This window comes from Nymphaea colorata, chromosome 6, assembly GCF_008831285.2.
Source record: "Nymphaea colorata isolate Beijing-Zhang1983 chromosome 6, ASM883128v2, whole genome shotgun sequence".
Classification (NCBI taxonomy): Eukaryota; Viridiplantae; Streptophyta; class Magnoliopsida; order Nymphaeales; family Nymphaeaceae; genus Nymphaea; species Nymphaea colorata.
Window position 1 is genome coordinate 8,520,910 of NC_045143.1, and position 27,973 is coordinate 8,548,882.

Here is a 27,973-nt window from a genome sequence, read left to right on the forward strand (position 1 = left end):
ATTTTTCAAATACGCCCCAACTTTCCCCTCCGTGCCGAGCAAAGCAAACCCACTCGCCGCTCGTTGAGTTGAACTTCATTTTTCTAAGCCCCACTCCGACTCCACAATGAAACAAATACGAAGCAAGGAGCGGTAGAGAAATGAGGCAATTAGCTTAAATGACGGAAGCTTGTGGAAAATGGCAGGTTCGGGATGCGGCTTACTAGTTAATAACGGGGCTTTCGGGGAGGGGTTTGAAATTTTTACGCCTCTAAACAAAGGAGACCGAGGACTTGAGAACGAATAAAAATCTGGGCGCGTAACTCGAGGGCCGGGTGGAAAAGGGCAAAAAAGTGTAAAAAAATAAAAATTAAAGGAAAAAAAAAATAATAAAATGAGATAAAATTAGAAAATAAAGCAGGGGAATCGGGCAGCGAAGCTTGGCCGCTAATGCATGATTACTAGCGACAAACCAGCGGGAGATCGATTCGTTAGGGGTTGAAAAATCGAAACACCTTCTTCGTTCACCAGGTGTTTTCACGGCTCTTTTTTGTCTTTTTTCCTTTTTTTTAACTTTTATCCTGCACCGAATTTATCGATTTACCCCTCGGGGCAAGTCGCGTTTCCAAACCGCCCTCACTTGCGGATCGGATCCGAGCAGCTAATATATCACTTTCTCATGCACACCGACTCTTGTAAGCTTTCGCTGTCAACATTCTGTCGGTGCTTGGACAAGACGAGAGCCATCAATGGGCCGAACCCGTGTGGGTCCACTTCAGTCGAACCTACCATGCCCCTTGTATCAAACCAAAATCGTGCTTTGATTTTGGGTCGGTTCAAATTCATGAGGGGTGTTCGGTTTGACCCGTTACGGCAGGGGCAGTCCGGTAGTTATGGGGGGAAGTCGGAGGGCGAAGCGTCAAAGGCGGCCGAAATTATAAAGACGTCGCGTATTTTTGCCTTTTCCATTTTTTTTCGATTTTCTGGGCGAGGGGTTTCACCTCACCTGCCATCTCCTTCCCCTTTTTTTTAATCTTTTAGAGACTTTTCACCTCTGTGATAAGATGCCATCTCTCTCCCCTCTGGGAAGAAGCCCAACTCTCTAGCTGTCTCCCCCCACAACCACAGTCTTCCTTTCACCCTCTCCCTCTCTCAAATAAACCCTTGCAGAACCCTTCCTTCTTCCATTCTTGCTGCTCAACTTGTTCTTGTATCGCCGTTTGATCGTGAATTCGTACACTGGGTATGGAGTCCCCGGAGTTTTTCCTGGCCGGAAGCTTCCGAGCGGGGCCGCCGCAAATGTCGCAGGAGATGAAGTTCTGCGACATTAAGGGTGCCGATTTCTTCCCCATTGAGGACCTGCTCGACTTCTCCAACGAGGACGCCTCGGGGCTGCCCGACGCCGCGGCGGGGAACTCCACCGATTCCTCGACCATCACCGTTGCCGAGACGGGCGGGAGCTGCAATTCGTCCTTCTCAGGCGACTGCCGCAACCTCACGGACTCGCATTTCCCGGGGGAGCTTTGCGTACCCGTAAGCGCCCTGACCCTGGAAGGAAATTATTTTGGAGTTTGGTTGTTGGCATTTTTTTGACTTTTTCAGTGTGTTTCCGTTACGGGCAGTATGACGATCTCCCGGAGTTGGAGTGGCTTTCGAATTTCGTGGAGGACTCCTTCTCGAGCGACGATTTCCAGAAGCTTCAGATCGTCACGAGCGTCAACACGAAGGACGACGCCACCGGGGTGCTGGAGTACAAGTGCTCTGCCGACAACCCGTCGGCCTCGCTCCCGCCGGCACGGCAGAACCCGAGCTTCAACCCGGACGCTCCCGTGCCCGCCCGGGCTCGGAGCAAGCGCTCCCGGACGGCCGCTTGCAACTGGTCCTCGCGCCTCATGGTCCTCTCGCCCACCACGTCCTCGTCGGGCTCGAGTGACGCGATCGCCGACGCCGCCCGGAGGGTGCCGAAAGAAGCCGGCAAAGTCATCCGGAGAAGGGAGGTCTCCGAGCACCCGGAGGGCCGCAAATGCCTGCATTGTGCCACGGACAAGACCCCGCAGTGGCGAACGGGCCCGCTCGGGCCGAAGACACTCTGCAACGCCTGTGGCGTCCGTTACAAGTCCGGCCGGCTCGTGCCGGAGTATCGCCCCGCCGCAAGCCCGACGTTCGTGCTTACGAAACACTCGAATTCACACAGGAAGGTGCTCGAGCTCAGGAGGCAGAAGGAGTTGCAGAGATCGCAGCATCAATTCCTCCAGCAGGCCGCGGGGGTATTCGACGTATCGGCCGGAAGCGACGCCGGAGATGAGTTCTTGATCCAAACCGGCCCGGATTTCCGGCACCTCATCTGAAACTGGAGTCCGTCCTTTCTTTCTTCCCATCGTGATCTTTTCTTCCTTTCGTTTTAGACCTTTTTTTTCTATTTTGTTGTCAAACGAATTTTAGGTCTAGTGTAGGGGAAATTATTGAAAATTGGCTCTCTCTTATCAGGTAGTCCCGTCTTGGAGGTTCAGAATCGGAGAATTCATGAAATTTTTTTCTCCTCTGTAAAAAGACGAGCTCTCTCTCTCTCTCTGTCTCTCTCTCTCTCCTTCTCTCTCGCGTTCGTGCTTATTTTCCGGTGTTCCCTGCTGGGGATACCGGAAGCAGAGGAAGAATGGCAAATTTTCCGGCAATTATGAACGCAATTTCGCGATCACTCTAACGGTGTCATCCTTCAGACCTCCATTCTCAATGAACTTCTGCAACAAAATCTATACCTAAAATGGAAAAAATAGAGCAACAAAAAATAACTGTCTCTCTCTACCGCGCGCGGGAGAAAACGTGAGGCCTCGACCATTCCCGTTCCCGCTTGCTTCTCGTTCAATTTTAAAATTCCACGCAACCACTCCGGTGAAAATTTCCCTCCCTCTATCTTCTTCTCACTCACAGATTCCATCCCCAATGCCCCTCCTTTACGTCCTTCGCAACATTAACTTTTCTCTGATGTGAAAGCAGCAGGCCAGCGTTCTCCCTCCACAGATCGCCGCCGGAGATAACCGCGAAGCCGAACCGGCCACCGACAATTCCGGCAATTCACAATCGAACCACGACACGAGGAGGCTCTCCGGCTCCGGGAGTCGTTTCCGGACCACTCCCGTCCCGCAATTCTCACGGCACTGGAATTCCTCGCCGAACGGGTGATCCCAGGCACCCGATCCGCTACGCTCGCCCAAAGGGAAAAATCCGAGTCTTCATCCCACGGCCGCTCCAGAGCGAGCACGGCCCACGGAGAGGAAAAAAAAAAAAGTAAAAGAGCGGGCGAAAGGACACACAGAATTTGAACTGTCAGATCATTCCAATCGATGGTCCTCGATGTGCGCTCACCCATGGTACGTGAGTATGGGCCTCACGCCTTCGCCACTCTATCCAAAACAACTCTCATGAAGACGACGATCTCTCACGGTGGTGGAAGCCACGACGGAGTGAACCCAAACCCCCTGGGAGTGAAGGGCGGTCGCGTCATTCGGCAAAAGACGTGGGGTCTCCGCGTAAAAGTGCGGGCCGCGTCGTCGGCACGGACATGCACCCCATACGCTCCGCACCAAGAGGGGGGAGAGGCGCGCACGCACGCACGCACATGGCTGACGCCGGCCGCAGGACAAGCATTGCCCCCCAGATTCGCGAAAATGCCATGTGTGTCCCCTGCCACCTACACTTAAAATAAATATATATAAATAAACAAAAGGGAAAACCGCAGCTTGTCCCGTGGGCCAGGGCACGGCCATGTGCTCGGGATTGAGGACGCTCCTCCAGGGGCATGAATGTCAGAAGCGGGGCCCACGAACCGGGTCGCTTCCGGTTTCGGAATCGGAATAAAAGCGCGTTTCGGTGGGAGTGGGATTCTGACAGCGACAGTGAGGAGTGTTTGATTGGTGAGGGACAGTGAAGGGGGGAGCGCTGTTCGTCCGAGCTGGCGTGAGGCGTCCTTTCGGGGCCCATAAATCGGGACGCATCGGGATCGTTGGGGTTTTGGAGATCGAGGGCGCTCGGGTGGGTGTCGGTTCTATGGGGTACGCCGGGGCGTTGGAGTGGGAATTTTACTTTGAGTGAGGGCGACGGACGAACGTCCCCCCAGAGCTTCTTTTTTTTTCGCCTCTGGCGTGGGACCCGACGTCTCAGCCAATCCCACGTGGGCCCACCCTGATGATCTCCAACTTCCAGCCCATCCGACGCCCTCCAATTGCCGTTGCCCCATTGCTCTTCCCTCGGTCGTCCATCTTCAGTACCTCCCTCTCACGCAAAGCAGAGATTTGGGTCGGGACGCTTGGTTCAGGTGTCCCAGACTCACTTGGTCCCGACCCCCAGCATTATCTTGGTCAAAATATAACTTTTCAAAATCTTTTATATTAAGTTCAGCTAAAATTTTTAAATTTTACACATAAAATTTTGGAATTTTGCCTCCTGCCTCCCCTATGGGCTATGAATCTTCGTATTTTACATTTTTTTAGTGGTACCAATGTGTAGATAAATAAATGGTTATATATATAAACAAGTAATTTCAATGGATCTGCTTGGTCAATTGCCTACACGAGCCCCCAAGTGCCTCCGGTATAGGTGGCAGACCATAAAAGCGGAGCAAGTCAAGAGTATAATATTTGAAATGTGTGAACCTCTCCAACCATTATTTGTAGTCAAAAGAAAAAAATTCAGATCAAGTCATATAAACAAGTTGGATCTAGCAGTACCAGTAGATTGGATTACTTTACTTGGTGTAGATGCTGTCCTGCATAGGTTATATTTCTAGATACATGCTTTTCTTTTCTTTTTGTGGGGAAGAAACATAAGCTAAGAGTACTAGTTTATGTTTAGATCCATACTATAAATATCAAATTGTTGACCTCTTTCAATGCCAAAATCTTCAGTCCAACCTGATATCGAATCGACAAAATCATGCTACTTTTATGCGAAGTTTTCTCATAAATCATGAGGCTTCAGTTGCAGTCCCCATTGTAACTTGTTCAAGATCAAACACAGGACAAGCAGAGAGCAGACAACCTAAAGTCGCTCAACTTTTGGAAAAGTTTCTTCCCTGGAAAGAAGAGAGCAACGAGTGGTAGATCCAATTTCACTTTTGCATCATTTTAAAAGAAGGTTAAAGAAGTCACCAAATTGACAGTTTATATTATAATGGTATCTAACTAGTTTAAGAAACAAAGGTCCCTTTTTTTTCTGATCTACCAACAGCTGGCGTTTCTCATGGGGGTCCATTTATGACCTTTGCTTGGTGCAATGGAAAAGTGCTGGCAACTATCAACCTTCAATTATAAGTTCCAAGTCTCAGGAACAACCACTTCATATAAAGAAGCTCAAAAAGTTAGGAAATACACAAGTTTATTATACATAAGATACATAATTTTTTGTTTGCTTAGTCCCCAAATTTCTTCAAGATAGATAAGATTCACTGGATGCATAAAGAAGGATATTGTATTGTACAACACTCAGGGTGGGCAGAATTAGGGTTCTTTGATGGATGGGAAATATATAAGAGCATTGATAAGCAGGTGTGCACCCTGGCCCAGTGGCTTACCTAGCAATGTCCCACCTTGCCTGCCAAGAAAGAGAAAGAGAAAGACAGAGGTCCAAAAATCATTTCACCATGTAGTCTCCTGAAATTTACATTTTACTTAAAACTAGGGATGTCAAGAAATCCAATCTCGATCCGGATTAAGAAGATATGGAACAAATTTTGACATCGGATTAAGAATTCAAATATAAAAAACGACATCTGATCGGATTCAGATTTAAGTAAATCCTGACCAGGTTCATATTCAGATTCGGATCAGATATAGTTTTAAATACTCAACATCTATAATATAGTTTGGATTCGGATTCAAATGTAGAAGGTTTATGGAGGGTTCTGAATAATATCCTGATATGTAAATCATCAGAAGACTTTCTTGCATTCAGGCAGCTCTCATTTTCTCTCATTCACTAACCTAACCTCAAGGATGCTGTGAAGTTGCCATCCTAGGCTAGAATTTAACCTACCCTATGGGAAGTTGTTGGGTTGCAATCCAGACTCACTTGGCCCAAGTGGGCAGACCCCACTTATCACTAGGCGCGCAGCAACTTGAGATGTGTGTGGCTCAAGCAAGAGAACAAACAAGGCAAGTAGAACCCAATCAAGTCCAACCACTGCAACCTACTTGCAACCCCCCAATTCCAAACTCCTCCCAAATCACCCCTCAACAATGCCACAGGTCATAATCTCAAACTCCATAATCTGGTGATCTATGCCGACCGATCAACGCGACGTGAACATGTCGAAGGCAAATTAGAGAAACATTTCCTCCATAAACTTTTGTGTATCTAAACCAAAAAGATGGTAAATTCAGACCTAGAGGCAGTGCCAGTTCAGCCATGAGTCCGAGCCCAGCCAGAACTTAGAAAGTCTTTATAGGCTAATGCGAAGCAAGCCGTGTCGACCGAGACACCGACCTCCCCTCGCCCCGACTCGGCCGGCCGGGCCCATATCCCAGTGTGGAGGCTTTTAGTAAGAGTACTAGACCAAGTAAGCGGTGGTTGAGGATTAGGTCTCTATTTTACTTACTGGTGGCCCCCTTGGATCAATAATTGTACGGGGGAATTAAAATATTTGCAATGTAATTAAGAGTGAGGAATGAGCTCAAAGAAAGATTATTGGGTCTCTTTTAAGAGCAAGCAAGTGCACATGCACATGCACATGCACGTGCAGGGGGCATTAGATAACAACCCACTCTGGTTGCTTTGGGGAGGTGTTGAAATAATGACCGAGTCTTTGCCCAGCTCACTTTTTAATTAAGCTGGTCCGTCAGCCGGTGTACAGCTCCGCTTGTGGGTGCCAGAGGAGGCATCTTCTTCTTTATTCTAAAAGGGCGTGGAATCGCCTGTTTGGCATCCGCCAGGCGCAAACAGTTGGCCCCTTCCCTGATTGCCGATTCCAGCGGCCGGAGTTGGCCGGAGCTATGTCATGCAAGTGGGTCGCCGTAGCCAGTAAGCTTATATGGCTGTCAAATGAGCAGTCAAGGTTCAGTTTGTATGAGTGTTATTTCTCTAACAAGCTGACACCAAGGATACCCATTTGAGCCCCAAGGATGGGTGGAGCATAAAAAGCCAGTTTTCCTCTACACTACTTTTCTGAGCTGCAAATGAGGGACTTGATCGCTTAGTTGACAGGTGTTTAGGGGTGAACAACAAGTCGAGCTACTCGAGTTTGACTCGTTAAAGCTCGGCTCGTGAACGAGTTAGGGCTGAGTCATTTGCTTAAAGAGTCGAGCTCGACGACTCGTTCAAATAATCGAGTTGAGTTCGAGGTCAACATGAAACTGCCGAGTCGAGCTCGAACCTTGATCGAGTTTGTCAAGCCTTAATCAAGTCGATATATTCAAACGAGTTTACGAGTTTGTCGAACCTTAATCGAGTCGAGTTCGAGCTTAACACGTAACGATGAATATCAATTCTATTCAAACGAGTTTGTTGAGCCATAATTGAGTTGAACTCGAGCTCAACACGTAACAATGAATATCAATTCTATTCAAACGAGTTTGTTGAGCCTTAATTAAGTTGAACTTGAGTTCAACACGTAATAATGAATATCAATTCTATTCAAACGAGTTTGTCGAGCTTTAATCGAGTCAAGCTCGAGCTCAACATGTAACTGTCGAGTCGAGCTCGAGCTACTTCCGTTGAGCTATTCTCGAGCTTGAGGTTTCATTAGTTGAGCCGAGCTCGAGCTGACTGAACTCGGTCTTGACTTGGCTCGTGTTCATCCCTACAGGTGTTCCACTCTTTATTCAAGCTCCAAAGCAGTTCTGGACTCCGAGAATAAAGGCAGGGGCTTCAGGAGGGGAACTATAGAGGTAGTTTGATGGGAAGAAGCCCAGAGAACCAACAGCACCCAAAATGGTGTTCTTATGTATGCCATATTTGAAGGAGTGTAGAGCTTGCTTCTATTGGAGAGGGGTATAATTGTAGTTTGGTAATTATGGCAACACTCTAGACTCTTGTATTTAAAGGAGCACTCCTATGTGGCCAATGGAAGTAAGGAGACATTTTGCATCTCCATACCACATGAAATTCCATGTCCTCTTGTGTGTTTGTCTCCTTTTCTCTTGCTGTTTTCTTCTCCATCTCTCTAGTCATGAGAGGGACATGTTCCTAAGATGTGCCAGCACAAGTCATCAAGAGTTCTATTTTTTCCATCCTCAAAATGCAAGTCAAACAAGCTCAAGGGAAAGGAAAGGAGAAAAAATGAAGATTTATTTAGGTGTACCAAATCTAAATCTACCCAATAGTTATTGTTGATTTCACATTAAGTGGATTGTTTAGAACTATAAAATCTAAACTTGCAAACACCTTAACATGTGTACTTTAGCTTGACATTTTTGTTGCTAAATTTAACCCTTTTTTTTAACTTTGCTAGTCAGGTGATGAGTTGGAGAGAAATATTTAGTTTAAATATGGAGGTTGTAAAGCTCATTTTGATGGCCTCAAGGGCCCATAATGTAACTGGTTAGGTTAGCGGCCTGTAACAAGACAGGTCTCTAATTCGATTTTCATAGATTCTATCTCTATGCCTTAAATGGTGGGGTACAATACCTAAGTTGAAGGGTTCACTGCTGTCATTGTTGATGCCGAACCAGCTTAAGAGAGCTTCTTGTTCTTAACTAGAATAATCAAGCTTAGAGAAGAATATTTGAAGTAGAAATCTCATTTTAAAGACGCAACGATTGCACCCGATACATCAATGGTGCTACTTGTGACAACAATGTAAAAACCTTGTAACAGCATGCTTTTATGTATCTTATTCAAGTCTACTGGAGGCAACCTTGCCTTGCCCTGGCTCAGCTCGTCAAAGCTAGTCAAAGAAGAGGAATTCAAATTTTGGCTTTACTCGACTCTAAAAGAAGACAGTTTTAAGCTTCAACTAGAACTGGTCTTGTACCTTGTCAGACTTTTTAACTGCCTTCACCTTGAAGTCTAATGGCAGACAATAAATCCTTGAGGGCACACCAAACAGGTGGGGACTGATAGGCAGTTAGTTTCTATTTTGAATTCTCGATGTGTCAACTTTCTGTGCTGCAAAAAGCAGGGCACCAATATACAAATTGAAGCATAACAGAGTCTCACCATGAGTCACCGAAAGCAGACATGGTACCTTATGGATATTAGGGAAATCGTGAGGGCTTTGGCCCGTGTGTTGAACAGTAGGATGAAATATTTTTACTGCTCATTCAACAATAACACTTTTTACCACAGCTTCTAACTTTCATCGTCCCATCTTGTTCTCTCCAAAGTCCAAGACCAACCAAAGAGTGGACCTTGTTCTCTCTAGAGTTCAAGCCCAACCAATGCATTCTATTTATTAAAGAGAATATATGATCAAGACCATGAGTTTACAACCTAGTTCATCAGATCCAGGAAGTGGACATGGTTCCAACCTCCAGAGAACGAGTCCTAAATCCGTTGCACTTGATTTGGAAGACGAGAAAGAGAGACTTAGCGGAACTGCCATGGATTGCCAAGATAGAAGAAGCTATCATGCAGAACATACAGATTGCTTCGCAGAGAAATTAGATCTGGTGATCTGCCAAATCACACTCTTAAATGAACTTGACACAAGATGGGATCGTCCAACCGTTGCCTGCGGAAATGACAGGCGAACCACAAAAGTGCGACCATGACACTAATGATGGTGACTATTCGTTGGGCCAAATGAACCATCGATGCTCACAATGAAAAACCTGTTTATCAAACAAATCAAAGGTGAAGATTGTAGTTCATCTAAGATTTGACTGATTATATCCACCCGTTTAAGGGATTAACCAAGAGAGTGGTTGAATATTCGTCCGTTTCCCACCCGCTCCAGCTTATCATGTTTCACCTCAAAGTTGCAATTATAACCTCAGGTTATAGGCTTGGCCTTACCACACCGTTCACGAGCCGAGCTGGGCCAGCTCGAACTCGGCTCGAGTGCCTCAGGGCTCAAAACAAGCTCGGCCTCAGGCTCAGCTTCTAACAGCAAGGAAGACTAACACAGCTTTTACTTGTAAAAGTTTACTTGAAAAATGCAACCTACACGGTTTATATAACAAATCTTAATCTTCCAAGTACATGTTATGGACTTATGGTGTCAAAACATACGCCCATAATAAATAAGGACGGGACCAAGAAATTATTAATTTATTTCCAAAGTACGTTATCCAGAGGATGATTTGTAACTAGACCACTATACGATTAGATTGTCTTAATCAGTGAGAAAATCACGACTTTATTTCAAAAAACATGCTCTCTCTCTCTCTATCTCTCATACGTCTTGATAACTGACCGTATATTGCTTTCCCAAGATTTTTTTACACCCCCTGTTCCCCACCCTAAAATAACTTAAATCAGTGATCAAACTACCCACAAGAGTTTGACGAATGAAATTTGTATAGTTTATTTAACAAATAAGAACCTCTGAAAGAAGAAAGATCAAAGGCCTCAAAATCAGCCAAATCCACATATTTGTGTGTGCGTGAGTGATTGTGTGTATATATATATATACAAACCAGCTTATCCATAGCTCATTCAGCTGTTCAACCAAGTCGGGAGGAGCTCAGGACAAGCCTAACTGATTGGACATATGTGATTCTCATTTGAGTTCCGGCTTATTCTTGCACGTGTAAGACCGATGCATGCGCACGAACCAACCCAGGAATTCAAAAATGAGTTTGTCAGCCAAACGTAACAAATAGGAAAATTAAATCATTTTAGTTTCGAAATAACTAAACTGACTGGTCCTTTATCCAGTTAAACAGATATGGAAACCAATTTCCAAATTGATGTTGGCTACATTTGTCAATGAGATGTTGTAACTTTGATTTGACTACTAAAAAGCTTCTCTCTAAGAAAAATAGGAAGGAACGAATAACAATAGAAGAGTGATTTCCCATGTATCAACCAAAAATATAAGCTCCAAAAAAGTCTAACCATTATTAGCTTCCACAGAGAGCAGGCGGCATCAGCACTCATATACACCATCCCAAAATCTGTGCATCTAGATTACAAAGTTTGTAAATTATGCTTCATTTCAAACCGGAAAAGAAAGGGTAAACATAATGGATATATGTCCCATCAGATAAGAATAAAACAGTGGCTAGTAAAGGTCAGCGTTGCAAATATCCAGGAATGAACCAATGCCAATTACCCACTTGTACTCCTTCATCGCGGAACAGACAGGCCCAGTTCTGCCAAATCATTCAAGATACTCAGTTTCCAAGTCTAGCATGCAGAATTGAAAAACGATGCAGGAAAAAGAACAAGAAAAGAAAAATATACAGATCGCATAAGATGAATTTTGTTTCACCCTCCACATATCATAACACCCATATGATTCAAATTTCCATTTAGTCCATGATATTTGCCAACATTCTTAACAAATCAATTTTGTGTTCCCAAAGGAGCTGACATTCATACTACGTCTAAAGACTCCATGAGACATTGGCACCCGAGACAGTTGTTTGGATGTGAAACAAGCATAACCAATTTAAGGTCACTTGGGGGTCTGGAGTCCTGTCTGGACCTTTCTAGTGTTTGATTACAGCAAGATGAAGAACATTCAGTTGCATCAAATGGGAGACAAAAGAGTACCCTTTTGATGAATTTGACCATGATGACACTATGGAGTTACACAATAAAAATAGGTGCCATTAAATGCAGATTTCTCCACCCCAAATTTTACATAATTGGCATCAAAATATGACCAGATTGCTTGATATTGTGGCTCCATTGTTGGTTACAAAATATAAATCCAAAATATAAATCAAGGATAGGAAGTGTCTATGTGAGTAGAGAAATCTTACAGCATTGTAAAGGACAAAGACATACACGTGCATAATGAACAGCTAAAACTCTGATAATCTTAAGGATAGCCAAAGGCCAAAGTGCAGTTAAAATCACCAAAAGCGGTGAAGGTACCTAAATCATGTATCTAGAAAAGGATAAACAGACTGCCGTCAAGAAAATAGTTTCATTTATCAACCACATCAGACATTTACTAGACTGTGAATCAATACTTCCAACAGGATTTGAGAAAGAAACCATGCATAGCAGAAAAGGAAGTACATTAGAGAAAAAGGAATGGTGGTCAGACATGTCAGATTCTGCATTTGAATAATCCTAGCAGACAGAAATAAAGCAGACTTAAAGGTAATCAACAAGCAAAGAAGCGCAGCATTGGGTGGTCTTGAAGGTGGCAAAAACTAGCCTATTACCTAAAGCTGCTGATGGTGAAAATTTTGAAAAAAAAAATATAGAATCATTAGCAAACAAGCAAACGATGCAATAGAGTAATATACATGAATCAACGTAAGTATTAGAAAATTGCGAGTCAAAGGATCAAGGATATTTTGTTGACGGACAGGAGCTCCTCTTGGATCTTAAAATATTAAATTTTACATGTAAAATTTTTAAATAATGCCCTCTGAACACCACCCCCTCCCCCCCACCCCTGCCAACTCCAAAAACCTGACTCGGCTTAGCTGATAGGTGATCATGTCCATAAATTATAAACTGAGGTTCACTCATGAGCACGGTTTCAGTTTAAATCATTATAGAACAAATTTACCTAATGTCAGACATGTATCTCACAAGTTGGTTTGCTTCCACACAAGATGTGATTGAAATCTTAAGAGACCCATATAGAGCAATCAAGCAGGTCCTAGTGAAATCTATCCAAATCTCAAAAGTGAAAGAGCAAAGACATCCTTAGTAAAACACACATGAAGTAGGTGATGTATCATTTCCATGATGCAAGTGATTCATCTTTCTTGCATAGTTTTATTGTTAATACAAAATCAAAAATTTGCATTTCATGATTTTCCGGGGAGAACAATTAGGTAGGCAAGCACATTTGGGAGGTGTTCTATAGTTTCATTAACATCGTAAAGAAAAACTATTCACTGGAAACATAAAAAGTCACCCTTTCTTCATTAAAAATGAGAACAAGTAAACTGATCATAGAATTGTTTATAGCTATAACTAGATTTTAATCAACTTCAAAGAGCCATTATTGAAAATATCTTATGGGAATCCTACCGTAATTCTACATGAGTCAGAGTCACACTGGAGAGCAGAAAGTTTGAAATATCCATGTTCAATTTGATGAAAAAACAAGTGCAACAAATAGGTTAACACTAAAGTCTGAAACATCCAAAATTTATGTATCTAACCGAACTATTATCGCTGTAAATTTAAATTCATAGTATAAAATATGTAGTAAGCTAAATGAGAACCTAACGCAGGGACTTATATTACAATACTTTTGTTACATTTAGGACTTCTCTAGTCTTTAGGGGACAACATTCCGAACCACACAAAAGCAGGTCAACTGAAAGACAAAATGACCTGTACATTTAAAAACTCAGTGATGAATATAGTGGTAGATACATGTTGCAAAAGCTCCCCAATTTCCTTTTTTTTAATGTTATTGATAAATAATCTTAGATAAAATAGAATAAGGGACATCGTACTGACAAAATCATCAGGCAATGGAGCCCTCACGAGATAAATATAACTTAGTTATCCGAGGATGTAAGGCAATCCACATAGCAATTATTTGGGAGGTCATTAAAATTGTTAAACTAGTGAAATAGTTAGCAGATCATTTTTATATTGAAAAAATAGTAGTCTAACTCATTTGCCATCAAAGCATTTGCTTACCTTCTGCAATTGACTCTGGTTCTCAAATGGTGCCAATTTTTTAACATGCATAGGGAAAGAAAGCATCGAAGAAATAATTCCCGGACCAACAAATACTAATGCATCCAAATGTAGATCAAATATTAAAGATTTAAACAACCATATGTGCACCCATCAACAAGAATACGCCCCATCCTAACAAAGCACAAATGCATTCAAATGAAAACCAAATAATAGAGCACATATTATATTGAGCAATAAGGGCCCATTCTATATACAAGTTACTCAACCTAATACCCGTTAACTTCCATCATTCTAAGCAATGTTTCCACGATTTTTGTCTACAACCAAGTCGCATTAAATCCCTTCTTCTACGACATATGCAAAACATTTACCGCCGGGCAGATGACATGTTTAAACAGAGAGTATGAAACAGCAGTACCATAAATGGGCAAAACCATGAAGACAGATATCATCCAACACCCACATAGTGTAACTATGAAGGCACAATATATACACCAAGAAAATCATGTTGCCGTGCACTACGAATTAGTTTGCTATGAAGAAAAACGTCAAATATGAACCAATTACAGCACAGAGAAAAAGGTTGCTTACTTAGCAACAAACTAAAAAGAGCTCAAATCCCTTTGGAGGTACAAAAGATGATAGTACCCTTAGACATTGATCTGCAGCCATTGGCGTCCACACCAAGGCACGATCTTAGCCTTGAAGTAGCGACTGCAGTATGAAACGGAAGAAGGGATTGAAGGCAACCCAATTCACCAGGAAACCTGAAGAACAAGAATAGGTTGAACATACGAAATATGGGCTCCCTGTAATGAAGGGAAAATGAAAAGCACCATGTTGGTTTCTCTGTAATGATGACATGAAGCCAGCAGGCTTACCTCGAAGAGAACTGAGTTGGACGAGCTAGAAGAGAAGGCGAACCAATGGGGGATGAGGAGGAAGGGCGTCTAAATGCGGTTTTGAGAGAGAACAGCGTGGGCCTCGCTAGGGAGCGGCAGCGAGACGCCATAGGAAAGCAGTAGAGGGAGTGGGAGGAAGAGGGGTTTAGGGATGGGACGGTCTCCAGACTACTAGAGTCTACCGTCAAGCCCTTCTCACTGGTGGATTGTGGATCCGTGTCTGGATCCGGTCTACATCAGCCTTCACCCAATGTTAAGGACAGTAAAACAAGTTTACGTTCAACGATAAGTCAGAAGCAGTTCAGTCTAAGCCAGAAATTTCACAACCCTAAATCTTTATGATAATTGTTTAGATCTCTAATATTGTATAACTCTATGCTCTTCTGTTCTAAGAAATATGATGTGATTACGCATATTGATCAAGGATTGGACAGTCAGATGCTGGATATAATCACATTATGTTTCTCGAAACACAATGAGATGCTGGATATGACATTATGTTTCTTAAAACAAGAACATGGTTTGTTTGCAGCATCAGTTCTAAACACATTTATTTTAAGAACCCAAGTTCTAAGAAAACTACGTATTTTTTCTAAGAATCATGACGTAGTTATCAATGTTATTCTTAAATTCAACAACTAATTATTGAATACAATTACACATATTTCATAGAACAAAAACATTTTATTAAAACATGCGTTATAAGAACATGTGTTTTGAAAAATATAATGTTCCTTCTGCAGAACATCCTGTAAGAGAGTGAGTCCAACTCAATTAGATCAGAAGCAATTAAAACTGAACCTGAATTGTGTCCAAATAGTATAGGTAACATTTCAAGATGTTGGAATGGCTAATTTTAGACTTATGTTAAATGACAATGGTTTATAAACTCTAATATCCTACTAACAATTTCTTACTATTTTGGTTCCTGCAGCTTTAAAGGTGTGAATGGAAGTGGGTTGGGATTTACCTAATTAAACCTCTAACTAGTTTTGAACCAAGTTGTTGCAACAAGTATTAAAAGTTTAACACTTGACTTGAAGCCTTATCTCCACCTGGGTGGAGCAGTCTGGCTAAGAGCACTAGTAATAAATTTTAAATTTTAAAGGAGTATCAACATGTAAATTTTAAAAATTGTCCAATGAGTGAATATAAAAATAAAAATAAGTATTTTTTGTGGCTCCGTGTGGACAATTGCCCACACCTGCTTCCACGCCCTATAAATAGTTGTGTGCTAGATAGACTGAAGTGAAGCAATGCCTTAGGCCTATCACAAGCGAGAGGTATAAGACTTGGCATTGAAGTGTAAACACATGGGATGTTCAAGGAGATGGTAGCTGAGCTTATTCAGTAACGTCCCTCCGTGAGGAAGGTAGAGGGACAAGCGGGCTCCGAGGCTCCTCATTCTGAGAAAGGGGGAAAAAACTCAAGAATAAATTATTAAAATATATAGATTAATAAAAACAGTAAATGAATGAAAAAACAGTTACAATAGCAATTATATAGGTAAGCAATATGAAAACAACATTTAACTACCTTAATAGACATCTAATAACTAGACAATATTGCGAAAGAAATCATATTTAACAAAATATGAAACACAAAAACTATGGTTTAATTGAATTGGAAAATAACTATAAATAAAACTGAAAGCAAAATAACACTCTGCCAAGCAAACAACACAAACAGCCGTGGATTATGGGAACATAAGGTTGGATAACACTTGTTGAGTCTTTTAAACTGCAGACCCGGATGGGCTACAAATGAAGTAAAATTTGGCTGCACTACAGACTTGGGTAAGTTCCTGAACATGAGGAACTGGCTTCAGTTTATGTCCCCACAACTTGCTTATCAAAAAAAAAAAATGTTTGGCAAAAGTGGACTTTAATTTCAATCCAATTTATAGTTCACTCATGCATTTAGTTGCCAATTCCAGTTCAGGTAAAATTACTAAGAAAAATGAAATGAATATCAAGGGGTGACACAGACAACCAGGAATGAGAATACAGCAAATCAAGGGCAGGAGAGCAGAATTTAAGGTCGTGTCTGAATAGCTTTTGTACATGCAGACTTCTCATCTTCATAGACGAGTTATTTAGGTAATCAGAGATGCCTTCACGGAGGGCTTTTTAAGTTCTATTGACAAGATATGTCTCTTTCATGGACTATGGCAGGATAGGTGTTTAGAAAGAAAGGATTAGTTATAATAATGTCACATAATGCAGCAAACAAACAAACACTCTTACATTAGGTAAGTTGGCAGTAAGACAAAATCAAATGTCCAAAGTTGGATTTGGTCTCCTTTATGAAGTTAGCTAATTCAACAAGCCATTTCTCAAAAAAGTTAATACATCCCTACAGTTTCCAATCTCAGCCTGGTAGATAGCTATTCATATTAGTCTCAGGGTCAGTGGCGGTGTCAGAAATTATTGGCTATGGGGCACTGTTATAGAAATTCTCATTTCTAAAGGGGCACAACATATATAAATAACTAAATAATTGTAAGAAATCTATGTAAAAATATGTAAAATAAATAAAAAATTTGTTGCTAGCTTGGGCAACTGCCCACGCCAGCCTATATGCAGCTACGCTACTGCTCAGGGTTTATGTTTGGACAGCAACTTACTAATTCTATTCCAACCGGGCCTCTAAATATCTGACACATTTGCCAGTCACATTATTATAAGTTTAATAACTTTGTTGGGTTACTTGCTTTGGGATTTGGGTGGTAACAGGCAACTGCAGTACTGAATAGTAGTGACTGGTGACCATAGGAATCAAAGCAATGACGCCGTTTACATGTCAGCCGCTTCGACCAGCTATGCCACACCCCTTGTGGCTTGAAACTAGTCATTTGGCCCATGCACCGTGTCACCGGATTGGCACACCATAAAATATTTAATGTTTTGGCAACATGAGAACTGTGAAGAGAGGACATGCTAAATGATGCACCATGGCATGATTGATAATGAAAGATTTCTTTTATATATATATATATATATAGATCTTGTGTATGAATGCCTGTTGTTTAATAAACTTGTTTTTAATTATTGGGTTTTCATGCAACACGATATTTATGCCAACAAAAGGGAAGGGAGTTTGCTGGGAATCGAAGATGATGCGAAGGCTATTTTTCAGTCTTTGTAAAATATGGTTTTCTATGGTCTTAGGTATTCTGGTAGTGCTTAATGTTCTAAATACTGGCCACTAAATGAAGTGCTTTTGGAGAGTTTGTATCACATAAAAAGACTCCATTTGCCCAAAAAGGAAGAATCTGGAAAGCCTCGTTGGAGAGCAAACCAAAACAAAAAGTTCCAGGCGTCCTCCCCTTTCTGTACTGCACTGCGCAAGCATGAAACTGATCCTTCGTTCTCTACCAGAATAGGCCTTACAGTACTAAAAACAAGGGGACAATTACAGGGGTGGAGGACTGAGGACATGTAACTCTCTCTCTCTCTCTCGATAGAAAAGGAAAACATGGTCCCTCATAAAGAGCACCAGAGTTCAAAATCTGGTGTCAAATGATTTCTGTTGCTTGCTTTTTAACCTTTTCTGATTCCCAGTAAGGATGGTGACGCTGGTAATCAAATCAAACAGTGTGCCCAAGTGGGTTTTTCCTAGGAAAAGACTACACTATCTTGATTCTTAGAGGAAGGTGAGGGAGGCGTTCAACTCTCAACCACGTATCTTAATCTCCCCCCTTCACTCCTCCTCCTCTATTTAAGTCTTATCAAACACAGTGCCGGTTCCATCAATCCCTCTACAAGGATAGAAGGAGAAGGGAAAGAGAAAACGCACTCCCCTTCGCTCTGCTTTATACTAAAGAGCACCAGAGTTCATTAGCTTCACCATGGATTCCCTTGCATTCTCCCTCGAAACGGAACCCATGACCTTGTTGTCGGAGCAACTTGATATGGCCAGGGTGATCACTCTCTCTCTCTCTCTCTCTCTCTCTCTCTCTCCCCCCCCCCCCCCCCGCCCCTTCCCTCTCTTACTTTCACCAGTCTTTCCTTGGAACTGATTTTTCCTTCTTCTTCTCCTCCTCTTATTCTTATTTTTGCTTTCCACAACTATCATCTCCTTCTACACCCTAGGATTAGTGAATCGCAGAAAAAGAAAAGAGACTTAAAAAATCATTTCCCATTCTTATTTCAGTGTTTTGTGAAATAGATCAAGGCATCGAGCATGAAGTGGAAGCATCGTACAGTTTGTAAACAAATCAATGATTTTTACCAGTGTAATGTTGAAATCCTAAACCGTAAAGGGAACGGAAGCTCGCTTTTTTTAGGTAGACCTGCTTAAGATGCACAACTGGGACGGTGGGAGCCACGTTATCATGCTTCCCGTCATATGGCAAACTTCCTTTTTTTTTTTTAAGAAAAAGCCAACCATCAAAAATATCACGCAAATGATCTTGGCAGAGACGTGTCCGCGTAGATCGGGCCAGACCCAGGCCGTAAAACAGAAGGCCTCAGGCCGGGCCGACAACTTTTGGGCATGCCCGGGTCAGGCCGGGGCCAACTTCTAATTGAGCCGAGCCGGCCCAATGCCCAGCCCTGGACTGGCGTGCGTGCATGATGAATCTTCTAACGTCTTTATTTATGTCTTTGGTAATATGATCTTGAAGATTTGTGGGCATGCTTGGTGAAGGTAAACAATGTCTTTTGTGTTGGATCAAGGGCATGATCATCCAAAAGAGATTTAAAGAATATGGACTGCGGATACAATCCTAAATGAGGTAATGCATGCAGGAACAAGCACTGACCATCATGAAGAAGGTCCCGCCTGAAGAAGCAGCAAGAATTTTCACCAAGGTACCGAAACTTTCCTTTCTTTGGTTGTGCAATTGAATCTATCCTGTGCTATCCTGTGCCAGACACTGGCCTGGCTACACTGGCAACTGCTTGGTCTATTTATGAAAATGACAAGCTCTTCTCATGGTGTGGTGTTGTGCAGGGATTGAAACCTGTGGAGGACTTGGGCATGAAAGAAACGCACATGAGGACTAGAGGGAAGAAAGAACATAAAGCCAAGAATTCATGTAAATTCTGCACTTGCACTGACGTCGCAGAAGAAAACCCTGATAACAGTGAGATTGTGGAGCCCCTTACAGCACCATTTTGATTTCTCCTTACGTCAAATTCATTCGATTTACATGTCAGAGATGGAAGGTGCAAATAAATTTACCATGTTACAGAGGTTTTTACATTGATCGCCAAAAATGAAGCGGGAGAGAGAGAGTATCAGTGTTACTAACGACTTCCAACAAAAAGTTGGAACCCAAAAACCACAGTACAGCTCATGATAGAGTAGTACATCTTAGCAGAAATTACAGTTCAGAGAGAGAGAGTTTTCAGATGGTGCATGCAAGTGCCTTAGTGCTGTTGGCAGGAAACAATCAAAAAGTTAACGATGGCTTCAAACCCGGAGGCTGGCTGCGATCCAAGAGTAGCCAATCAATCACTTTCAAGCTACACAAGAACGAATAAACATGATAACCCAACTTCCAACCATAGAACCGTCTGATTGGTTAATGTTCACGTAAGAAAGATAAACCTATGGACAAACTAAACTGTTATATTAGGATCAATAGCAGCAGCTATTCAGAAAGAAGTAGCACGCCCTTCTAATTGGCTCTTGAAAATGGACAAAGCTTTGTCGGTTTCGGGTAAACTTAAATACTTGAAGTACAAGAGACATAATTTCTGAATGCGGGAATTTGCAACTTCACGTCATAAAGCAGCAGACTCTTCAGCAGCTACGCACCTATTTCACCATTAGCATTAATTGGGTAAGCATTCATCTGTCGTCTCCCACCTTGTCTGAGAGCACATGAACTCGTCAAATTTGCCAACTAATTCACATCCCATCCTAAAGGACGAATTTGATCATTAACAGCTTATCAAGCATGGGGAAAGATAAGAACAAGAAGGCAGTTCAGAACTGCCAGATGGTATTGAATCATTATAAACAGATGTCAGTCATAACAAAGCAACTAATTGTGGTGCAGAAGAAACCTGCTGTTTTGTCATAAAAGATGCAGTTTTCTGGTGATAGAATCCACAGTCGATTTTGATCCTGACAGAAATAATTCAAGAGTGATTACCAATATGCTAATCTTTTGTGATCTACTTTCAGTAAAGAAGGAAACACTTGAATGGCCAAATACATGATACAGTTCATTCTTACATGTTAAAATGTAGTGCACGAGATCTACCAATTTAAAGATAAAGCAGAACTGCCAAGTGAAGATATTTTTTTCTCACGACTCATAAACCACAGTAACTTGAAGAAACCCAGTTGGTTTTTGCTCATGCAAGACACAGTTATCATGTTAATAGAGTTCATCTTAAGTCTTAACCAAGTTGTACACCTGAGACACTTTTCGACCAGACCCGATGAATAGGATTCCCAATTCAGGAAATTAACAAGTTGTACCCAGAATTGAAACGAAGAGTTTGTCCATGGAACAACAACAAACCCGAATGAACTGACTGCCTTTTAATTGCAGGAAAGAACTAGTCTACGGAGCTAGAAGTCCAAGATGGACTTTGTCATGAGCATGCAATGCAAGGCAAAATTCATTGCATGCGAACTTGTGTCCTATGGAAAGGCATCACCCGTAAATGATGCACAGAATCCTCGTATCCAAAAGATGCATTAATAGGAGTATAAATATAATGGATAGCAATATTTTAACCCAAGATCTATTTTTTCAGGACTTTTTCTTCTCTAAGTTTTCTTTTTGCCACATTTGCTGTCTCATTAACTGCCAGTTTTTCCCATGGCCAACAATCACAGTAATACAGCTACAGAATCCACCACATCTAAATGGCACGAAAAGATAAATAGATGAACAATGGTGGAAAGCTTTGAATATGAATTACATGATTCAATTTCAAGCAGGTCATAAAGCAGAAAATCTCATCACATGCAATAAAGAAAGGTCCAAGTCTGAAACTATGGAAAAGCATGGAATTAAGCATATACCTGGTCCAATGGCAAGAACAGTTCGTGAGCCAGCAGATATCTGCCAAATTGAAAATATCTCATTCAAAACCCAATTATTGTAAAACATGATGTCGAGATTAGCCAACTAATACTCGTAGCAGAAAAGAAAATAAAATTGGCTACAGTACTAATCATATTCATAACCAACACACTTCTACTTACGATGTCTAATGAGCAACAGGCATGAATATCAGAGAGAACACACGTAGAGCTTGCCCATACAAGTATCAGCTATCACACTATGAGAAGATGAGATTCAATGAAGCAAGCAGGAACAGGTGTGGATGTTACAACATCATCAAACACAATTGTGTCTGTTAATCACTTAAGTTGATCAGCATTAGCTTATTGTTTGCACAGGCTTGAGATGATAAGGTCAAGGCCAAATTCAGTCAAACATATTAGCACTGAATTGATTAAGAATAGTAATGCAGTATGCATCTCAACGTGCATTCATGTGGTACATTATATAATGTAATTATGAGGAAAAACAATATGATCCACCCATTGCAGCTAAGCTTAGGGAAGTAGCTATACACTACCATACACCCCTTGTATCGTATGGTACAATACGATACAGAGTGTAACTTACGTTACACGACAAAAAAATACAAATGTGTCAAAAGAATTTCTTCTGGGATTTAAAGTTGCATAAATTTCATAAGATGGATTGTTATATTTGACATGAAAGGCATTCATACACATTTAAAATTTAAAACAAAAAAAAAAATCTGATTTCATGCAACAAAAAGAGCTTTCATGGTTTTTTCTTTTGTAAGACCCTATGTTTATTATCAAAAAAAAAATTTAAAAAAATAAATGTGACCATGAGTTGTGATAGCCTCAAGGAATCAAGGTGTCTTAGATGAGCAGAGTATTAACAGCAAAAAAAACCCAAGTAACTCACACACACCGATAAGGGAAAATCCTCCAGCCTGCAGCGATAGTTCTTATTCATGATGTCCTAACCATAATTACATGATGTATTTAAGGGATGGATAAAGAGTCGGGTCTGAACCCAGACTTCAGACTTCCTGCTTCAAAACCTCTTCCCTGTTCATGCATATTGACACCCTTTTTTCAATGGTTTCATGACAGAGCTGTAAAGATTGCGACTAAGGACTAAAAAGGTAAAAATGTTTGTAACAGCTAGTCCCAATGGCCTTAACGGATCAAGTTACATAAAGACTCCAAGCAGTAAGTCACTGATAATGGAAACTTATGCACTTTGATACCCATCTAAGTACTAGGAGTAATTAGTGGTCAATTTTGATTATTTCTAATGAAAACATGCATGTTGTAGGCAACATATATTTTTGTTATTATTTATGTCTATGCAATTCACTTTTTTCATAAAAAGCATTATTTTTTATTTTTCAAATTTTTTTGTGAATTTCTGATATTAAAAAATTAGATACGCAAATTTTTTCATTAAGTTACTAACCTGAGAGTTTAGACCCACCCAGTACAGTTTACATTCAATATTTTACTGCGTTGATGTGCACAATAAACAATTCTCTCTAGTGTGACACTACTGCAAAGCTACAACCCCTGATAGAAGATTCACAAGCAAAAACAAGTTTTCAAAAAAACCACCACAGCGACCACCCATGAATGTTATTCAGAATGAAGAACAAAAATCTGTTTAGCTTAATCCACACAGAGGCACAAGTAAAGAAGAGGAGTAAATAAACAAAGATGTCCCTAACCTAAGGTATAAGTCAGAAAAATTGAGACTTCCATCAAGAGAAATCCAATCAAGAGGCTCATATCATATGAGAAATTTGTGGGGAACCTCAATTCTGATGGTCAGGTCCCACGTAATTTTTGATACACATACATGATTACTTGGAAAACTTTATGGCAAGGTTGTAAATAGCTATTTTACAAGAAAGCCTTATTTATTCAAGACAAATAGATTATTTATGAAGGCTGCCCAGGAAGATCTCTGGCAAAGTGGTAGAAATATGTCACGAAAAAAACGCCGGTTTGGCATCCATAAAAAATAAGGTAATCATGTATACAATTCAAGCAGAAAAGCTGGACCATAAGATTTGGGTCCAAATTATCAGGTGTTGCCATTAGACTTATGTTCTCATGATTGCATTATACCCATATCACCAACAAAGTTTTTGGCAATTCCTCAGCATCGCTTCTTTTGGGAGTATTCTCAGGGAAAATAGAAATCTTACAAGCCTTAACACCTAAATATATAAGGAACAGAATTTATCGTATACGTAGATTTCTTAATGTGTTTCTTACAAAAATATAAGCAAGAAAACTTTCTGAAAACACATAAGAAACAAGATGCTGAAAAAATATGAAAACTGAGACTTCTATGAAGGACTTGGAAATCTACCAAAAATATCTCAAGATAATAACATGTCATAATATTTTGAAAACATGCGGACATTTTGCCAATATATTGGACAACCTGAAAAATGGCGATAATATCTGGTTTTTCAAAAAATTGGAGACATGTGCAACTACGGTTATGCGTGGCTAAAGTTTGTCATTATAACAATGTGTTGTATCTCATGGTTTAATCAAAACAAAAGAAACGATGGGCCTTTTTTCATTTTTCCCTTCAACAAAAAATAAGAATAATGTAGATGAGGAAGCTGAGTATCTCCATTTGCATATGCATATTTATGCTTGACATGCTGTGAGTCTGTAAAGACCTGTGTGCGTCCAGCGTCAGCCACAATAAAGGTTGGGAGTCCAACATCCTCTGCTTCATCCTTTAATCTATCCCTGAATCAGTGCATAGTAATGGTTACTTCATGCCAAAAATTCGAGAATCTTGCTGCAGAAATACAGCCTTTCAATCAATACCGAAAAATATGACACAACAATGAAGAAGCAGTCCTGGTAAGTTTTGTCTTCTTACATCTCACGCTGATTTTTACATTTAACAACTATCTTTGGCTGGCCACATTGCCACCATTGCATCAAAAGGGATCTTTGACTGCAGGAAAATTAAGGGAATTCAGCTTCCTAACACAAAAAACATGCCTTGATAGTTTTCATTTAATAAGATATACTGAAAGTAAGAAGGCCACGTAGCTAAAACAGCACAGCTGCACCAGGAACAAAATTAACAAGAATAATATGACTAACATAAGAAAAGAAGAAATTTCGACAGTTTATATGCAAGATGTAATGATTTAAGAAAATGACCAGTAAAGGTACAGTTCACACATCGAGCCACTAACAGTACCGGAACTGGCTCCATTGACATTTTCCCTATAATTCACCATTAATATTTTCCCTTTTCTAAAACGTATTATCCGAAGTTTTCTATTTTCAACACTTTCATGCTAAGATCCTTTTTGTCCTAAAGCAAAGTATATTTTCTGAAGAAGTTCCATAAGGCGCCTGTCTGCATCATTAAGGTATTAGATTTGCCAAGTATGATTCTATATGGTACACTGATCAGATAATTCAAACAGGTTTCACTTCAGTACTCTATTTTGAAATGCATGTCCATGTCAGGTACAAAGCTGGCTTTAATGAATGGGTTCCAGAACCATGCACTATAATACTAAAAGACAATGTTCCTAGTCTGCAGCAATAAAGAAAACAAGAAAAAAAAATCGAAAAAGGGTGGCAAAATAACCTCTCCACACCCCCTACATTCGCCAACAAAAAATTTTCACACTCAGAATAACTCTAAAGACATTATGAATGGCGCATCTTGAAACTTCAACAGTCCATTTTATAAAGTTTGTTGGCAATTCTAAGATCTGTAAGCTATAAAATGATTTAACTGGGGATAGTTACATAAGTGTTGATTTGGAAAAGGTTTGCATGTATGTATATATAGACATACACACTTCAAATGATAAAACATATGAAGTACCCTTAAAAATAAGAAAATTTTAAAATTACATCCTTTCAACTCCTGTTCTCGTATGGTTAGTCTAATTCCATGAAAACAAAAAACCTCTACTCTTTTCACGAAGTAATAAATCAATTTCCTAAATCAGAAAAATGATAAACTTTTGATCCAAAAAAGAAAACTACGTGTTCAGAAAAAAACTACTACTTTTAAATGTGTTTTTTCGCTATTCTCGCCAATTGACATGGCTGATGTTAAGGCAAAAGGCTAAAAGTTAGATAAAACTATTAGCAAGAAATTAAGAATACAAACAACTTACAGTTGGATTAGAAAGGCAATAGACAACAAGGAGAAAACATGTGTTCACCAATACCATTTAGAATCCAGACAATAACCATAACATAAGAACTCCTATCATTAACTTGAGAAGTCTGTGACAACTCACAAGATAAACTAAGAAAGCAAATCAACAGCAAAATTGTGCAATATGTAGAGCCCTGGGAGTTGGTTTTGCCATACTAATTTAGTTTCACAGTTTAGTGCAAGGAATGAAAATCCTTTTATGATTGATGTCATCCTGATAATCGTTGAAACTACAAACATGACCTTCATACACATCTAGGAAAACAACATTTCCACACTGCCCCCATGCTCAGCTCAGGATGAGGAGGTACCTTTGTAGCAGTTCATCGTACATTCCAACAGCTGCATCTGTCATTCACAGAAGCAAACGTATTATTCAACCAAAACAAAGAGTAGTGCATGAAATATAGCAGAACCAACTTAACCAACAAATAATTAAAGACAATGGGCCATCTTACGAGCACATTGGGAAGCAATTTTTCCAGTTCCCATCTTCAGATCTTGTCGAACAACCAAAACCTGCCACAGACAACCAATCTTAGAAAATAAGGGCCTAACAGAATAAAACCTGAGTGGATCCTTAAAAAGAAAAACTAAAAGTCCATCATTTGACGCTGACAGAAAATTTGACCTTTTGCTCGGATATTATGAGACCAGAGCTTGAATAAATCAATTCAAGCACATAGACCCTGAAACTCGGATTTACTTAATTTAAGCTCGTACAGTTACAGAGACTCTAGGATATGGTAGCAGTTATATGTGTATGCTAGAAACAACTCTGTAACAAGGTTTACTCTACTCTCCGCAATAAAGATATTCCGTGTAAAACTTTAATAAGATATCACGACTCATACTAGGAAGAATATCCAGGAAATATCCAAGAACCCAACTTGAGCAAGTTACTTTGCCAGCAAAAGATAGGCAAATAAATGGATGTGCTCTGGGTGAGCCGAAGCTCTCACCCAACCCATCGTCCCCTAAGGGAACGGTGCCTCAGGGTGCCGGCCCCACCGTGTTTCAATTTGCACGTCGGTGGCCCCTGTTTGCAGCACAAGAAATTAACATCCCGGGGCTTTGAAACTGGAATCAGCCGTCTCGAGGTAAGGTTCCTCTGATATACGAATTGCAGATGAGGAAATACAAGTTGGTCCGGCAGAATATTCTAAAATATCAAAGAAGTACAGCATAGGGGAACGGCCTTCAACAATCGTTTCAGTGGTTGATAATTTACTAAGGATTACAACATCATACAATTCACTTCCTATTGTTCCAAATATTAGCAAAAACCACGAACAGACATTTTTTTACAGAACAAAGGTCGGGTCATAGGCAAAGGCGTAAAAATGGTCCATGTTAGACACCAAGCGAAGAAAACGCAGAAATATTTGAAATATGTTGGTGCATCAAATCGACCTAAATAGTCATTCCATTCAACAACCTCTGTCCAATTTGTTCCACACTTAGCACTACTTTCACAAATAAAAATAGGCGCTTGAAGGACACCAACTTGTTATCAGCAAATCAACGAATAGATACTAAACACTAACTTCATGACATCTCAGTCGCTACCAACAAAAACGCATACCATCTTCAGTTCGTCGTCATCACTGGGTGATGCCGACGAATTTCCCGACTGCGATGACGGTGCAGAGCCGCGACCAATGCTACCCTTAGAATTCATGAACAAATCAGAGATGTACCCCAAAATGAAACCCAAAATGATTCCAGTAATCAAATTCTCCGGCTTCACGTTCACTCCCCATGAGCGCAGTCTCTGTTCCTGAGTGTTATCACCAAGAGAGAAGATGGAAGTCAAAACAAAATAATAACAATACACACTCATAATCAACAGTAAGAGAAATCTCCATTACTTTCTTGACGGAACGTGAACCCCACATCCTGCATGGAGATGGAAACTGCGGAATATGCAAGGATCAGAGTCGGCAGACAGAAGATACACGAGAGCGTCTCGGCGTGTCTGCTTAGGAGCTCCACCGTCTGCTTTATGCACTTCCCTCGAGTCGGATTACCGCCGATGTTCTCTCGGATTCGTTTTCCTGGAAACGCGCCCCGATTCCGTAGGCCGAATCGGGCATCGCCAACATTGCTACATCTTACCTGGTTCTTATCCGGGATATATATATATACAACACAA

General features: G+C 40.9%; 4 protein-coding genes across 6 annotated transcripts; 2 read left to right on the forward strand and 2 right to left on the reverse strand.

Moving 5' to 3' along the window:
- Positions 1-1,024: 1,024 nt before the first annotated feature.
- On the forward strand, positions 1,025-2,547 carry LOC116255584 (GATA transcription factor 12-like). Its single transcript, XM_031631456.2, has 2 exons — positions 1,025-1,512; positions 1,602-2,547. Exons 1-2 carry the CDS (start codon positions 1,225-1,227, stop codon positions 2,325-2,327), a joined length of 1,014 nt encoding a protein of 337 aa, XP_031487316.1. The 5' UTR covers positions 1,025-1,224; the 3' UTR covers positions 2,328-2,547.
- Positions 2,548-10,906: 8,359 nt separating this feature from the next.
- On the reverse strand, positions 10,907-14,767 carry LOC116256289 (protein NONRESPONDING TO OXYLIPINS 2, mitochondrial). Its single transcript, XM_031632616.2, has 3 exons — positions 14,583-14,767; positions 14,350-14,468; positions 10,907-11,225 (listed from the first exon to the last, which is right to left on the reverse strand). The coding sequence occupies exons 1-3, from the start codon at positions 14,711-14,713 to the stop codon at positions 11,200-11,202; spliced, it is 276 nt and encodes a 91-aa protein (XP_031488476.1). The 5' UTR covers positions 14,714-14,767; the 3' UTR covers positions 10,907-11,199.
- Positions 14,768-18,418: 3,651 nt separating this feature from the next.
- Positions 18,419-19,727, forward strand: LOC116255375 (uncharacterized). The gene is made up of 3 exons (XM_031631163.2): positions 18,419-18,525; positions 19,355-19,417; positions 19,560-19,727. Exons 1-3 carry the CDS (start codon positions 18,454-18,456, stop codon positions 19,725-19,727), a joined length of 303 nt encoding a protein of 100 aa, XP_031487023.1. The 5' UTR covers positions 18,419-18,453.
- A 348-nt stretch (positions 19,728-20,075) lies between these two features.
- LOC116255374 (uncharacterized) lies at positions 20,076-27,891 on the reverse strand. 3 transcript variants are annotated; one of them, XM_031631162.2, is made up of 9 exons: positions 27,690-27,891; positions 27,404-27,598; positions 26,277-26,337; positions 26,130-26,166; positions 24,505-24,582; positions 24,296-24,368; positions 21,594-21,633; positions 20,621-20,681; positions 20,076-20,425 (listed from the first exon to the last, which is right to left on the reverse strand). In XM_031631162.2, exons 1-8 carry the CDS (start codon positions 27,714-27,716, stop codon positions 20,632-20,634), a joined length of 561 nt encoding a protein of 186 aa, XP_031487022.1. In that variant the 5' UTR covers positions 27,717-27,891; the 3' UTR covers positions 20,076-20,425; positions 20,621-20,631. The 3 variants fall into 3 exon arrangements, with proteins under 3 accessions (XP_031487022.1, XP_031487021.1, XP_031487020.1); XM_031631161.2 differs by having other exon boundaries at positions 20,076-20,474; positions 27,690-27,890; XM_031631160.2 differs by having other exon boundaries at positions 20,076-20,369; positions 27,690-27,886.
- Positions 27,892-27,973: the final 82 nt, after the last annotated feature.